This window comes from Pelophylax lessonae (assembly GCF_965119305.1).
Source record: "Pelophylax lessonae genome assembly, chromosome: 7".
NCBI lineage: Eukaryota > Metazoa > Chordata > Amphibia > Anura > Ranidae > Pelophylax > Pelophylax lessonae.
The window spans coordinates 296,282,857-296,299,324 of record NC_138774.1 but is presented as its reverse complement, the minus strand read 5'-3'; the positions used below and the strand labels follow the sequence as shown (position 1 = coordinate 296,299,324).

Genomic DNA, 16,468 nt, shown 5'->3' with positions numbered 1-16,468 from the left:
AGGTTCCGAGACTGGGTGTACTGTGCCTTTAAGTAACAGAATTTCACGCTGCAGCTCTGAAACAGTCTGGGCCAGGCTGGACACTTGCAGGGTTAGCATCTTGCACATCTCTGCTGACTCCATGTTTGGTCAGTTCATTCTGTCAAGGCTTACCTTTGTTGGGAGTCATTCAGGCAGAGATTTGGAACCAAACCAGGAAACCATAATCAATGAACTGACACTGCCCTTAGGGAGGGGCAGTGTCTTATACCTTGTTAATTAGGTATCAAATACAGCTGGAGAGTTACTGACAGGTCTGAGCCTCTGGTGAAGTCCAGCCCCCTAGTGCTGCAGGCAATACAGGAATAAACAGGAGTTATCCAAAGTCCTGAAGTGGCTCAGAGGCTAGTTTGCAGACTGGGAAGCCAGAAGGACACAGGTTCAATACCTCTGAAAGGCACCAGTGGGGTGGCCACGCCTAGCCGTCTGGCGGGTACGACTAGAATCATGACACAGGCCTTCTCTCCAACATCAGTGCCTGACCTCACAAATGCACTTCTGGAAGAATGGTCAAACATTCCCATAGACACTCCTAAACCTTGTGGACGGCCTTCCCGAAGAGTTGAAGCTGTTATATCTGCAAAGGTTGGGCCAACTAAATATTAAACCCTACGGACTAAGACTGGGATGCCATTAAGTTATCAAGTTCTGATAAGTTTTACGGAAATTGAAGGTCCTCATTGATCCAGGTCATGGTATATCTAGCAGGTGTTCATCTGGACTTGTCCTGTAATGTTGAAGACGTTTTGTAGCTTTTCCAAGCCACTTCTTCAGTATAAATGAGTGTCAGGAATGTTTGCAAGGAATGTTTATGGAAGTGCTATGAACTAGTTTTGTATACCATTTGTTTCCTGCCATATCCTTGTAGGCCAGAGCACTCCTGGGAACGTTGTAGTGTCAGCACACAATTTGTAAGGTGACTCAAGAGTGGCTCATAAATCTCAAAAAGTCTCATAAAGTCCAAATCAACCAAAATTAGACTTTTATGTTGTGTTATGCAAGTCAGAGTCAGTAGATATAGTCTGTGCTGATGGGTGCGCTGATGAGGCTGCGCTGATGTGCGCTGATGAGGCTGCACTGATGGGTGCGCTGATGAGGCTGCACTGATGGGTGCGCTGATGAGGCTGCACTGATGGGTGCGCTGATGAAGCTGCACTGATGGTTGCGCTGATGAGGCTGCACTGATGGGTGCCCTGATGAGGCTGCACTGATGGGTGCGCTGATGAGGCTGCACTGATGTGCGCTGATGAGGCTGCACTGATGTGCGCTGATGAGGCTGCACTGATGGGTGCGCTGATGAAGCTGCACTGATGGGTGCGCTGATGAGGCTGCACTGATGGGTGCCCTGATGAGGCTGCACTGATGGGTGCGCTGATGAGGCTGCACTGATGTGCGCTGATGAGGCTGCAATGATGTGCGCTGATGAGGCTGCACTGATGTGCGCTGATGAGGCTGCACTGATGTGCGCTGATGAGGCTGCACTGATGTGCGCTGATGAGGCTGCACTGATGTGCGCTGATGAGGCAGCACTGATGAAGCTGCGCTGATGAGGCTGCACTGATAATCAGGACACTGATAATCAGTGCCCTGAATGTCAGTGTATATGTCCCTTTTTCTGAAGCTGGTTATCGGCTCTCCTCTCCCTTCCTCATGCTGTCAGTGTGAGGAGAGGAGTGCCGATTATCGGCTTTTATTTACATCGCAATCAGCTGTGATTGGACACAGCTTATTACGTAATAAAGAGCCACTGACTGCCTCTTTTTATCTTAATCTGTAATTAGCAGTGCTCCAAGGATAAATGTGATCACGGAAAGCACTGCCCATGCCCTGTGGTGGGCATGATCACCAGAGGGCATCATATGACAGCCTCCCATAACTAGCCGGTCGCGCTGTAGCCGTCATTTGGCAATAGCGCGGTTGGAAGGGAGTAATGTGTGTTAAACCGGCCACTTGTAGTCTCCATTGAAAGCCCATGTGACAGGGTGACAACCCAGGAGCATAATTGGGAGACGGGGACAAAACGTTGTCACCCTATAACAGGAAGTGCCTGAACAAGGACCTTCATAGCAGGATCACCGGGGATTATTTTAATGAAAGCTGCAGATTTAAAATTATTGAAAGAGCTTTTGAAATAAAATTTAACACGTTCAAGTTTGTATGAGATTTTACTGATTAGGTTTACTTAGATGGTGAATGCATAGCTAATTGCTCCCGCGTTCAGAACACATTTTAAAAGAACTGTGCCTTTGTGCTGCCGTTGCGCACGATTTCCATATCTACCATCAAATTTATTTTCCACTCCGTAAACTGCTCAATATTTGCTATTTATAACTAATTTCACTGAATTTATGGGAGGTCAGATGAGTCCTCGCACTGTGTTCGAACAATACTTTGGTTGGCAGAGTTTGGAACATTTTGCTTGTGCGCAATGAAATTAAAATGTTACATTGACTATGATTTAATATGAAACGCCCACACAAAAGAGATAAAAGACTTCCTATTTGAAACTATTCATTTCTTGATATGAAAATATAGCGTTTTTAATAATTTGCAGATCAATAAATGTATGAGAGTTCATGTCAGAACCTGAGAGGAGATCACAAACAATGGAAAATCTGAGACAAACGCAAAGTAGTTGGTTTACATGGGCACAAAATTGTGCCCATTTTTGCCAAAGGAGCATTTAGTTGGTCAGGTACTGATAACGGGAGGAGAAGACCTGGCTTACAATCGGCATTCCAATTCATCCCAAAGGTGATCAGTAGGGTTGAGGTCAGGTCACTCAAGTTCCTCCACACCAAACTGGTCAAACTATGTCTTTATGGAGTTGCCTTTGTACACAGAGGCACAGTGCAGAACAGAAAAGGGTATTCAGTAGGGTTGAGGTCAGGGCCCTGTGCAGGAGACTCGAGTTCCACCACCCCAAACTGGTCTCACCATATCTTCCTGGAGCTGGAGTCACTCTTCTAATATGGCTTCCTACTAAATTTTGGAGTGTGTCTGTGGACTATTGTGCTCCTTCAGCCAAAGGAGCAATTTATGAGGTCAAGTACTAACCTGGCTTACTATCGGCATCCTGAAGGTGTTCAGTAGGGTTGAGGTCAGGCCACACAAGTTCCTCCACACCAAACTTGTCCAACTATGTCTTTATGGAGCTTGCTTTGCACACAGGGGCACAGTCGTGGCAGAACATAAACGGGTATTCAGTAAGGCTGAGGTCAGGGCCCTGTGCAGGACACTCGAGTTCCACCACACCAAACTGGTCACACCATATCTTCATGGAGCTGGAGTCACTCTTCTAATAAGGGTTCCTACTAAATTTTGGAGTGTGTCTGTGGACTATTTGTGCTCCTTTAGCCAAAGGAGCAATTTATGAGCTCAAGTACTAACCTGGCTTACTATCGGCATCCTAAAGGTGTCCAGTAGGGTTGAGGTTAGGCCACTCAAGTTCCTCCACACCAAACTGGTCAAACTAGGTCTTTATGGATTTGGCTTTGTACACAGGGGCACAGTCATGGCAGAACAGAAAAGGGTATTCAGTAGGGTTGAGGTCAGGGCTCTGTGAAGGACACTTGAGTTCCACCACACCAAACTGGTCACACCATATCTTCCTGGAGCTGGAGTCACTCTTCTAATAAGGCTTCCTACTAAATTTTGGAGTGTGTCTGTCGAATATTGTGCTCCTTCAGCCAAAGGCGCAATTTATGAGGTCAAGTACTAACCTGGCTTACCATCGGCATCCTAAAGGTGTTCAGTAGGGTTGAGGTCAGGCCACTCAAGTTCCTCCACACCAAACTGGTCAAACTAGGTCTTTATGGAGTTGGCTTTGTACACAGGGGCACAGTCATGGCAGAACAGAAAAGGGTATTCAGTAGGGTTGAGGTCAGGGCTCTGTGAAGGACACTTGAGTTCCACCACACCAAACTGGTCACACCATATCTTCATGGAGCCGGAGTCACTCTTCTAATAAGGGTTCCTACTAAATTTTGGAGTGTGTCTGTGAAATATTTGTGCTCCTTTAGCCAAAGGAGCAATTTATGAGCTCAAGTACTAACCTGGCTTACTATCGGTATCCTAAAGGTGTTCAGTAGGGTTGAGGACAGGACCCTGTTCAGGACACTTGCATTCCTTCACACCAAACTGGTCCCGTTATGTCTTTATAGACCTGTCTCCATTCTTCTGAAAATGGAAAGGCTTCCTACAAAATTTTTGAATGTGCCTGTGGGAATTTGTGCTCATTTAGCCAAAAGAGCATTGTTGAGGTCAGGTAGTGATACTGGATAAGACTTGGTTCACAGCCCATTTCATTCAAAATGTGTTTAGTAGGGTTGAGGTCAGGGCTCTGTGCAGGACACTCGAGTTCCTCCACACCAAACTGGTCACAGCATGCCTTTATGGAGCTGGATTTGTACACAGGGGCACAGTCATTCTGGAAGAAAAAAGGGGTCTTCACCAAACTGTTACCACAAGGTTGGAAGAGCATCATTGTCTACAATGCCTTTGTATGATTGAGTATTTCAAGGACCCGACAGGTACTGATGTTGGATCAGAAGACCTGGCTCACAATCGGTGCCCCAATTCATCCCAAAGATATTCAGTTGGGTTAAGGTCAGGGCTCTGTACAGGACACTTGAGTTCCCCTACACCAAATTGGTCAAGCCATGTCTTTATGGTACACCAAACTGTTACCACAAGGTTGGAAGAGCACAATTGTCTACAATGTATTCATATGATGTAATATTCTCAGTACCCTTCACTGGAAACACCTGAACTTGATTGATTGGTAGGGGTGGGGGGTCCACAAACATTTGGCCCCTAAAGTTTTTACATGTTTTTTTTTTTTTATGGATATACTATCTATGGGCATTCAGTCCAGACTGCTGAACAGTTGGTTGCTCCTGAATCCTACAGCCAGAGCTTTATTATGCATACCTTTGTTAGTATCTGGTATTTGTTAGATAAGAAGATCTAAGCAATCCAGGGGACAGCCTGAACTCTTTTGGCCACTTTTTATGGGTTTTAGGAAAGATGGGTGCAGTGCAGTATATCCAGTCCTGTAGAAGCCACAGGGCAAATAGAACGTTGGGCTTCTGTGGCACAGCAATATTACAGTGGGGGGATCAGTAGGATAGACCTCTTGGTAGAGTAAGTAGTGGAGTAGGAGAAAGCATGCAAACATATTAGCAGTCAGCTAAGGTAATTCTTTAGGATTTGGGTTGCTACATTGTATATCTATCATCTACGTTTCTTACCGACACATGCAAGGGTTAGGAACTGGTATGGAGGAAAATGGGATTTTTGACTTACCGTAAAATCCATTTCACTGATGTTCATTGACGGACATAGCTCCTGTCATTCTTGACCATTGGGTTATGCTACTCCCTACAGGAGTAGTACACTAGGCAGAAAAAACTTCTGGCTACACGCATGGGCAGTCCCGGGGGGGGGGGTTATACTCCCTCTCCCTACTATAGTCAGCCACTCAGTTTTGTTACAAGCAGTGTCAGGAGAATTATAACTCCACAGAGGGGTGGGTGCTGTGTCCGTCAATGAACATCAGAGAAATGGATTTTACGGTAAGTCAAAAATCCCATTTTCTCTTTTATTCATTGATGGACACAACTTCGGTCATTCTTGACCTTCGGGACGTCCCAAAGCAGTGTTAAACATGAGGGGTGGGAAACGGTAAAAAATCCCCAAGGCTGAACATTAGCCAACCAGCCAAAAGGGGCTCAATCAAAACAACTGAAGCCCTCCTGAAAAAAACAATACACCCTCAAAGAGGATCAGGTCCTCTTAAACAGCAGCCTGCAAAACCTTGCGGCCAAAAGAAGCATCCGCAGATGCCAACACATCTTCTTTATAAAACTTTGTAAAAGTGTACACCGACAACCAGATAGCCGTCTGGCACTGACGCTTGATGACGGAAGGCCCAGGAGGCACTAAGCGCCCTAGTAGAGTGCGCATTGACAGAGAAAGGAGGAACCTGACCCCTGATGGAATTGGACTGAACTGTCTGATCCATCTGAAAATGGTCGCAGAGGAAGTGGACAACCCTTTGCGAGGTCCATCCATGAGCACAAATAGAGAGTCTGACTTCCTGAAAGACTTCGTAGCTGCCAGGTACTCCCTAATTTACCAAACCGTATCCAAGGCATGCAAGGCAATTTCCTTTGGATGTTTAGGCCTGAGACACAGGGAAGGCAACTAAATGTCTTCATTCAAATGAAAGTCAGAGACCACCTTAGGAAGGAATGATGGACAGGGGAAAAGCACCAGCTTATCTTTGGTGAACGACAGGATAATGCCGCAAGTTCTGACACCTTGCGCGCAGAGGTGATAGCCACCAAAAAAGGCCACCTTCTGGGACAGCATAAGCAGGGGAATCTCCCAAAATATTTTCAAAGGGAGGCTTCTGTAGAGCTGAAAGCACCAAATTAAGATCCAAAGGTGGCAATGGAGCCTGCACGGGAGGAGCCAAATGTCGGAAACCCTAAAGAAAAGTACGCACCAGGGAGTGTGTGGAGAAAGGTCATTGGAAAAAGACTGCCAAGGCTGATACCTGGCCCTTGATGGTACTCAAGGTCAATTTCTGTTCAACCCCCCGTTGAAGCACGGCTAAGATCCGAGCCACCGAGAAGGAGCAAGGATGCACCCCAAAAGACTCGCGTCACGCAATGTACGTCTTCCACGTACTATGGTAGTTCTTCCTCGAAGTAGATTTCCTAGCTTTTAACAACGTAGGAATTTCTGACTCAGACAAGCCTCTATTCTTTAGCATCTGGCGTTTAACAGCCAAGCCATTAAAGCCAGCGACTGTAAAGCAGGATGGAAGATCGGTCCTTGGGACAGCAGATCCTCCCTGTGAGGAAGCTTTTAAGGAACGTCGGCGACCAGCCATACCAGATCGGCGTACCATGCCTGGCGAGGCAAGTCCAGGGCCACTAAGATGATCAGAATCCCTGGTCATCTTAGGGAAGTCGTAAATCGGACGATACTGACCCCACGGGGTCGCCAGCACGTCTATGGCATTCAGTGGACCCCTTGACCGAGCCACAAATCTCTGCACCTTTCTGTTGAGCCGAGATACCAACAGATCCACCTCGGGAGTGTCCCACTGGAGACCCAACTGATAAAACCCCTCAGGATGAAGGAACCACTCCTCGTGGCCTGCTGATTGAGGTAGTCCGCTTGCCAATCTTCCGCCTCAGGAATGTGTACGGCGGAGAGGGCTGGAATGAACTGTTCTGTCTAAGTTAGAATGCCGGCTACCTCCAGAGCCGCCAGAGCACTTTTTGCGCCCCCCTTGGTGACTGACATAAGCCACGGCCGTGGCATTGTCTGATTGAATACACACAGGGCTTCCTTGAAGACGATCCATCCAATGATCCAGGCACCGTCTGATCGCTCGGAGTTCCTGGACATCGATCAGTAGTCTGGACTCTTCAAGGGTCCAAATCCCCTGAGCAGAATGCTTGCCAAGGACACCTCCCCAGTTGGACAGGCTGGCATCTGTGTCCAATACAAGGGGAGGAAGGATTTTCCCAGCCATAGCGCCGGAGAGCAAAGTTACCATATCGGGGACTCATTTGTTCCCCGACTCAGCTGGATCTGATTGCTAGAGACTGCGGAGTCTTGTTCCATTTGGTCAGAATCTCCCTTTGTAGGGACCTCCCAGGTTCTCCACCAGAGCAGATGGAGACTCCAGTGCAGAAGGATATCGTCCAAGTAGCCCAGTACCGCGATCCCCCGTTGGCGTAGCAAAGCTAGCACTGGAGCCAACACTTTTGTGAAGACCTGAGGAGCAGAGGCGAGACCAAAGGGTAATGCAACAAACTGAGAATGCTCCTCTCCCACAGCAAAGCGGAGAAAACGCTGGTGACTGGCACATATTGGAATGTGAAGGTAAGCATCCTAAATGTCGATAGAGGCAAGAAAATCCCCCGTACGTAGGGATGCCACCACCGTTTTAATGGACTCCATTCTGAACTTCTGCACCCGCACAAAGCACTGGACGCACTTTGCCTTCCTTCCTGGGGACTGAACAGGTTAAGCAATTATCCGGCCGCCAGTGACGCACCCCTGACCCCCCCCCCTCCTCCACTGCCATTAGCGCCCTGCCCCCACCCCATGAAGGAGGCCACACCACCCAAAAAAAATACATCCCCAGCGTATGTGGAGGGGGGTACAAGATGAGGGGCTTTTCAAGGGGGGGTGCCTGCAGGAAGGAGGGGAACCCGAGGGTCCGACTGTCCCAAGGAGGGGCCCATGTCCACCCCAAAACCCTCCAGGAGTAGAGGGGGGGCAGCTACTCACCATACCAGGAAGCAGGTGGGCACCTCTCCAGACACATCCTCCTCTCCATCGAAATGGGGGGGGGGGGTCCTGTCAGCCAGGAGGAACACTGCAACTCATGCCGAGGCCAGGTCGTATATGACCTTGCGAGACGTTTAACTCATAGGGCCAGCCCTGTCTGGTGGGGCTATGTCGCGGCCGACCTAGCATGGAGCGGAGGCCTGCGCGCGCTCGCTGGCCAGACTGGGGTGACTACTGTATCTTGATTATGCAGCCTATCGTGCAGTCAGGCAGTTGATAGTAGATCTCACAGGAAAAATCCAGGAGGAAAAAATTTGCTATCTAACAAATTTTGCCAGGACCAAAAATCCCAGCAGGTCTTTACTCCTGACTAGGCAGCAAAAAACTGAGTGACTAAAGCTGGGTGAGGAAGTATACCCCCTGGGACTGCCCATGGTGTAGCCAGAAGTTTTTTCTACCTAGTGTCCTACTCCTGTAGGGGGCAGCATAACCCAAGGGTCAAGAATGACAGGAGCTGTGTCTGTCAATGAACGAAGGAGAAACAAACTTTTTTCTTTTCTCATATCCGAATTGGTTCTCTTTTGGGTCCTGGAGCCTGGAGGCTTTGTAGAGCTTTGGGTGGGATAAATCCTCTTCTTAGATCACATCTTACTTGGTAGTATGGCCATATTATTGGTCTCTGCTGTCAATAGGCCTTTATATGCTGTATGTGATTTGACTGATGATCAGGTCTCTCTCTCTTTGTGAGCTGCCCGATGACCAGGAATCTCTGCTATAGGAACCTGCTGTTGGGTGAAAAGGCTGACTGCTGACAGAACACGTAAAAGATACCAGAGATGCCTGTTAGGGGAACCCATAAGAAGACTCGAGTTTAATTAGTAACTTGGATGAGCAGATCTTTTTCTGTTTAATGCTATGGACTTGCTGAATATTGAACTGTGTTTTTTATTTTTACTGATTTATATATTTGGAATTCTTTCCCCAGACAGATTTGTATTCACGAGGCTGTGGTGGTATATATGTGTAGTACAGTGTTAGCTTGTGCAGAGTCGGAGAAGAAATGTGAATACTTTCAAGTGTGCTGTTTTTCTTAACAGAATTTTCACATATTTATTGTATTTTTGCTAAATACTTTGAGATTCTTAAGGCTGGTTCTGTTATTCACATTGATACAAAAATAAAGCGAAGAGAAATAAATCAAGAGTTACTGCCGGCCGGCTGTGAAAGCAAAGACATCTTGAAGAGGCTTGCTTTGGACTCTGCTTTGTGTTACCAGTGCTCTTACCATCTGCATTCCGGAGGCTCTCAATGGGGGGGACTTGGGGCCTCTGTGGAGTCCTCCAGTGATGGGAAAGAAGATCTGCTCAGGGCAGGGCTGGCAGCCTTAGGACTGGGGGGGGGGGGCAAGTCCAGTCAAGTGGCCCATTGAAACCCTGAATTAGCTCACCATCCATCTGCACCACATTGCCCGCACAGAGCGTGAAGGGGAGACTGCTCCACATTGCCCCAGAGAGAGACCGTTTGACACTGCCTACACAGAGAACGGGAGAGATTGCTTGACACTGCCTGCACAGAGAGCGGGAGAGACCGCTTGACACTGCCTGCACAGAGAGAGAGAACGATTTACACTGCCTGCACAGAGAGAGACTGCTTTACACTGCCTTCACAAAAAGGGACTGCTTCACACTGCCTTCACAGAAAGAGACTGCTTCACACTGCCTTCACAGAAAGAGACTTCTTCACACTGCCTGCACAAAGAGAGAGACCGGTCCACATTGCCTGCACAGGGTGAGGGAGACCGCTCCACATTGCCTTCACAGAGGGAGACCGCTTCACATTGCCTGCACAGAGTAAGGGAGACTGCTCCACAATGCCTGCTCAGAGGGAGACTGCTCCACATTGCCTGCTCAGGGAGAGAGATCACACCACATTGCAGTTTCTCTGTGAAAGAAATGTGAAGCAATCTCTCTCTCTCTGTGTGGGCAATGTGGAGCGGTCTCTCTCTCTGTGCGGGCATTGTGGACCAGTCTCTCTGTACGGGCAACGCAGAGTGGTCACTCTGTGTGGGCAAGGTGGTGTGGTCACTCTCTGTGCGGGCAATGTGGAGCGGTCACTCTGTGCGGGCAATGTGGAGCGGTCTCTCTCTCTCTCTGTGCGCGCAACATGGAGTGGTCTCTCTCTGTGCGGTCCTTTCTCAGCGGGGCCAATCCTTGTGGGGCAGTCTCTCTCTCTCTCTCTGTTTGGGCAATCATATGGAGCAGTCTCTCAGAGACAGAGAGCCTGCACCTTCCCCACATCCAGTACACAGACCACTGGGCAAGCCAAGCAAGCAGCGTAGCCGACAGTCACAGTGAGTGCAGCAGGCTAAACACGCATGTCCCGCTGTCTCCCTGGGCATGACCACCAAATTCCCCAGGCTGCAGGCTCCTCCTGTGTCAATTGCGGGTAGTGAGAAAAGCACATGCCGGTGCACCGGCCCCCCAGGACCACACTAAGGGCATCGTTGGCCTGGTGCTGCAGTGGAGCAGGTTTAGGAGTGGCAGGGATAAGATATACTGTCAGATTCCAGCTCTCTTCTTACTGGCCACCCTCCTGTGTTTCCAGGAGCCTGTGCTGGCTTGTGCCCAGACAGCCACACAGGTGTAATGCTAGGGAAGCCTGGCATCTGATTTACCAAACTTCAATAAGAGCTGTGTTTCTGCGTGTGCTCTGAGGTGAAAGTTTCCCAACCATCAGAATACAGTGAGCACTGCCCGCAGCTATAGCAGCCAGCAGTGATTGACAAAAAAAAAGACACGCTGGTTGTACTGAAGTCAATTGATAGATCGAATTCTATACCACCAGTCTGCACATAGATTGAAATTCTGCCGCTTCAGCAGAAATTTTAATCGGTCTATGGTGGCTGTCCACCAGTCTCTGGGTTTAATATTATTATCCTCAAGTCTTCTGAAAGGGATGCTCCACTTGATTGTAGAAGTTCACTTTGAACGCCACCTTATTTCTATAACTCTCTTTAGGTATTAGATGTGCAAACAATAAGGTGAGAGCACATCTAATACCTACAGAGAGTAATGGAAATTAAGTGGCGTTCAAAGTAAACCTTACCATTAACTGGAGGGACTGGCATTTAGGAAGCTGATACAGGCAGGGAGGAAATGTGATATTACCTCCTCCACTGCCTCTGAAAAGTGACCTGACCATGAATCACTTTTCAGTGGAGTGGCAGTGCCTGCTATAAAGTGCATACAAGCCTTTGGGCTCACACTGGTATGCTGCGGTTTGGCTGCAATACAGGTGTACTGGCACTTTTTCCTTAGCTGTTTAGCCGCATCGGTAGTCATTACAAGAAGGCCGACCGTCGGCTCTAAACAACGGTACCAGGGTGACGCCTCTAGCTGCAGGCCTCACCCTGGTACAACCCCCTGAAGCTGAGGCCGCATATTTGCGTTCCGTTGGCGCTAGGGGGTTAAGTTGGTCCTGAGGAAGCTACACAATCAGCGAAATGCGATGACCAGTGGATGAACATACAAACACCTCCACTCCTAAGTTTTGGGTATATACTCCATAAGAAAGAGGTATCTGTATAGTGGTCCAAATTGGGACTTATGTATCATATGACAATTAGGACATGATTGATCTTAAAATAGCTTACTAATTCAATGGCGTTTTTTAAGAGTCTTGTAAATAAAGATTGATATTTTTAAACAATTTGCATTCTGTCTCAGGTGGGTGCCAGTAAAGTCCATTATCAGCAGGACAGGTTCCTGCACCTTTTTGTAGGGACTAGGAGAATATTCGGATGTGGCGCGGGGGGAGGTCTTCTCCCTTTTTTCTATCATATTTTGTTCTCCCATTATAAACACATGATCCTTACACAATGTTCTGCAACATTTCCATGGGAATTGCTTTCATCTCCCTAAAATCCAGCTAGTTATTGAAACATTAAATAAATATTGACATTAATGCATTAGTAGGAACAGATGCATCGTAAAACTGAGGAAACGGGTCATAAAGATGTTCCACGTAATATGGCTTGCGCTGCAAGCTGCCATCATGGATCTCATTATGCTCCACTGCAGTCTTGGTCTTGATCCTAATGCGTATTTATGTATTCAGTAGACTGAAATATATTCATGTATAAACAAGCCATAAACAATACACTCAACAGTCTTGTTTGATACTATTTGTTCCCGAACATTGGTCAACCATGAGGTTTGCTCACAAATTATTGTAGATTGTCTTCAGTCAAAAATACAAACAAAAAATGAATAGTCAATTAAAAAGATAAAGCAACGAAACTGACTTTTGCTACAAAGATTTCCTTGGCAGTACCTTTTTCTGCCAATGGATGTCCTCGGTCTGATAAGCACAGTCATTCCACTCACTATCTCTGAGCACAAGTTGTCCCGGATAAGCCCCCACGTTGTGACTGAACAGTGAAGGAGAAGCAGCACAGTGATAAACTTAGCCAATACCGGGACATAGTTATCTAGCACCCAGGACGAAGATGCCAAAGATTTCCTTGGCAGTACCTTTTTCTGCCAATGGATCTCCTCGGTCTGATAAGCACAGTCCTTCCACCCACTATCTCTGAGCACAACTTGTCCCGGATAAGCCTCCATGTTGTGACTGGACAGTGAAGGAGAAGCAGCACAGTGATAAACGTAGCCAATACCGGGACATAGTTATCTAGCACCCAGGACGAAGATGCCAAAGATTTCCTTGGCAGTACCTTTTTCTGCCAATGGATGTCCTCGGTCTGATGAGCACAGTCCTTCCACCCACTATCTCTGAGCACAACTTGTCCCGGATAAGCCTCCATGTTGTGACTGGACAGTGAAGGAGAAGCAGCACAGTGATAAACTTAGCCAATACCGGGACATAGTTATCTAGCACCCAGGACGAAGATGCCAAAGATTTCCTTGGCAGTACCTTTTTCTGCCAATGGATGTCCTCGGTCTGATAAGCACAGTCATTCCACCCACTATCTCTGAGCACAAGTTGTCCCGTATAAGCCCCCACGTTGTGACTGGACAGTGAAGGAGAAGCAGCACAGTGATAAATTAAGCCAATACCAGGACATAGTTATCTAGCACCCAGGACGAAGATGCCAAAGATTTCCATGGCAGTACCTTTTTCTGCCAATGGATGTCCTCGGTCTGATGAGCACAGTCCTTCCACCCACTATCTCTGAGCACAAGTTGTCCCGATAAGCCCCCATGTTGTGACTGGACAGTGAAGGAGAAGCAGCACAGTGATTAACTTAGCCAGTACCGGGACATAGTTATCTAGCACCCAGGACGAAGCTGCCAAACGTGCCCCCCCCCCCCAAAATGTATGAGCATTATTCCAGAAAAAAAATTCTCCCCCCAAAATAATTTCCCCTCTTTCAGTACAAATCCCCCTCCCAGCTCCCCCCTCCTAGCACAATTCCTCTATCCCTCAAATTTCCCCTCTGAAAATAAATTCTCTCCCCCCTAGAAAAAATCCCCTCTCCCAGCCTAAGTCCCCCTCCAAATCCCCTCTCCCAGCACTTATCCGCCCCACCAAAACTTCCCCTCCAAGCACAAATCTCTCTCTGAGGATCCCTACTAGCACGGTTCCTCCTCACCCCCCCCCCCAATCCCCCTTCCTAACACAAATTCACTCTCTTAGTACAAATCCCTCTCTCCAAATCACCCATTCTAGCACAACCCCCTAAAATCCCCACAGCGCCCAGGGCAGCGGTCCCTCCTGCCCACCCCTTGTCCCGACCCTGAGCTTAGCTCTCCATCACTCTGCTCTCTCCGCCTATCGGCATGCTTTTTGACATCTCGTGAACTGATTGTCTCCTTGTATCACTTCTTCCTCTCGCTCTCCTTGTCTAAGCTCTGCTGTGCGTGGACTGCAAGAGGCTGATACTTGGCACATTATTCCAGATCTTTGGATACTTTAAATACTCCGATCTTCATCTACTACTTTTGTTGTTTTACAGATTCTCTAATGATTCCTTCAAACCTGGACAGTGGTACTTGTCCCCTGGGTCAGTTCCCATGTGGCAATCTGTCGGTGTGTTTGCCTCAACTTCTGCACTGCAACGGACACAAGGACTGCGCCAATGGTGCCGATGAGGATAATTGCGGTAAGTCTGGAAATGTTTACTTCAACTATCTGGATTTTGAAGCTGTATGGTAGACCATGGGAATCGTCTTTAGGACATTCCGATTAATTCATAAATCAATATGGAGGTCCTTCGAATAAGTCCTAAAATCTTTAGGGAATTTAGCTTGCAATGCAAAAACACTAAATGATAAAACATTGATGTAGTCACACCGTACAGAAAGACCAACTTTACCGATTTTCTTTGATTGCTGTGTTGTTTAGTTTGGATAGCAGCAGTTGTGATCTGTTTCATATGTAATGACATACCTCCTAAACCTGTGTGGACAGTATGGCCACTTGCTGACTTGACAGAATCCACAGGCAGCTCAACTGTTCAAAAAGACAAGGAAGTTATATTCAACAAAGTTTTACTTTGAATGAGTTCAGTTCGGATGATGTTTTTCCATTGTTTTGCTAATACTACCCTGATACTAATACTCAGATCACCCCCAATTCATACACCACAGATCTTAGATCAGTCCCAATGCATGCACTTCAGTTCTCAGAACAGTCCCAAATGCATGCACTTTAGTTCTCAGATCAGCCCTTGTGCATGCACTGCAGTCTTCAGATTAGTACCCAATGCATGCTCTTCAATCCACAGATCAGTCCCCAATGCATGCACTTCAGATCTCAGATCAGTTCCCAATGCTTGCTCTTCAGTCTTCAGATCAGTCCCAATTTCATTCACTTCAATCCTTATATCAGTTCCTAATGCATGCATTTTGATCTTCAGATCAGTCCCCAATGCATGCACTTTAGTCCTCAGATCAGTGCCCAATGCATTCACTTCAATCCACAGATCAGTGCCCAATGCATGCACTTCAGTACTCTGATCAGTCTTCAATGAATGCACTCCAATCCTTAGATTAGTCCCCAGTTAATGCACTTCAGTCCTCAGATTAGTCTCTAATGCATGCCTCCCACTCTTTAGATCAATCCCCAATGCATGCACTTCAGGCCTTAAATCAGTTCCCAATGCATGCACCTCAATCCACAGATCAGTCCCCCAATGCATGAACTTCAGTCCTCCGATCAGTTCCAAATGCATGCACTTCAGTTCTCAGATCAGTTTCCAGTGAATGCTCTCCACTCCTCAGATTAGTCCCCAATGCATGCACCCCACTGTTAAGATTAGTCCCCAATGAATACACTTCAGTGCTCAGATCAGTGTAACTTTTAGAATCGCAAAGTACCCCCCTGACAGCCACAGTCTCTGGCGGGCTTTTAGTGATGTCAGGAAGGTGGATCGGTCAGCTTGTTTGCACTTTACAGCCTACTGAGCTAACAATTACAGCCAATGGCAGCAGGTGCCGGCATCACATGCCCTGGGGTGCCAACACTTGCCGAGACAAAACAAGCAATTACTGGGGTGGGGGGAGCACATATTGCTGCCTAGTTTGCCTTCCTCCTGGACCCCCAGCTTATTTTATCAAAATGTCAAAGTTTTTAAAAGAAATTTTAGTGATCCAAAAAGTGTCACTTCACTCTCCCAATAAACATTGATTACCCATAATCCTCATGCTGCTAGTATTAGTAAATGGAGAAGAAAGCTTGACATATTTATTTGTTTTATACTTTTTTTTTACATTTCTTCAGTTACTTCCTGGTTTCTTGCCTAGACAAATGGTGTCATACATCCCAGGAGAGGAGGAGGGACTTTCTCAGCTAACAGCACTGCGTGTATACCTGAGCTAAGGGCAGATGGATTCTGCATGAATCATTTGCCCTTACTCAAGATGGCTACAACCAGAAATGCTAGGGAGTGTTTTTTTTTTTTTTTTTTAAGCGATTTCCCAAAAAAATAAAGCATGGAGACATGGATGGATGGATCGGAGAGTTCACTTTGAATATTAAAAATAAATAAAATAGCATTTTTGGTTTGTGGTGCTCAGATGCCATGAAGATCCACTTTAATTGTTGTGCTCTGCTTCTGCTTGAAACAAAACTGGGTGCTCAACCTGTGTCCCTC

The 16,468-nt window shown here is 47.1% G+C and overlaps 1 protein-coding gene across 2 annotated transcripts in view; it reads left to right on the top strand.

The window, feature by feature from the left end:
- LOC309560030 (relaxin receptor 1-like) overlaps positions 1–16,468 on the top strand; it is a 269,217-nt gene that overhangs the window by 109,549 nt on the left and 143,200 nt on the right. For both annotated transcript variants that reach the window (XM_082263532.1, XM_082263531.1), the window contains exon 2: positions 14,330–14,476. In XM_082263532.1, coding sequence (XP_082119658.1) covers positions 14,330–14,476 — 147 coding nt within the window. The remainder of the gene's footprint in view (positions 1–14,329; positions 14,477–16,468) is intronic.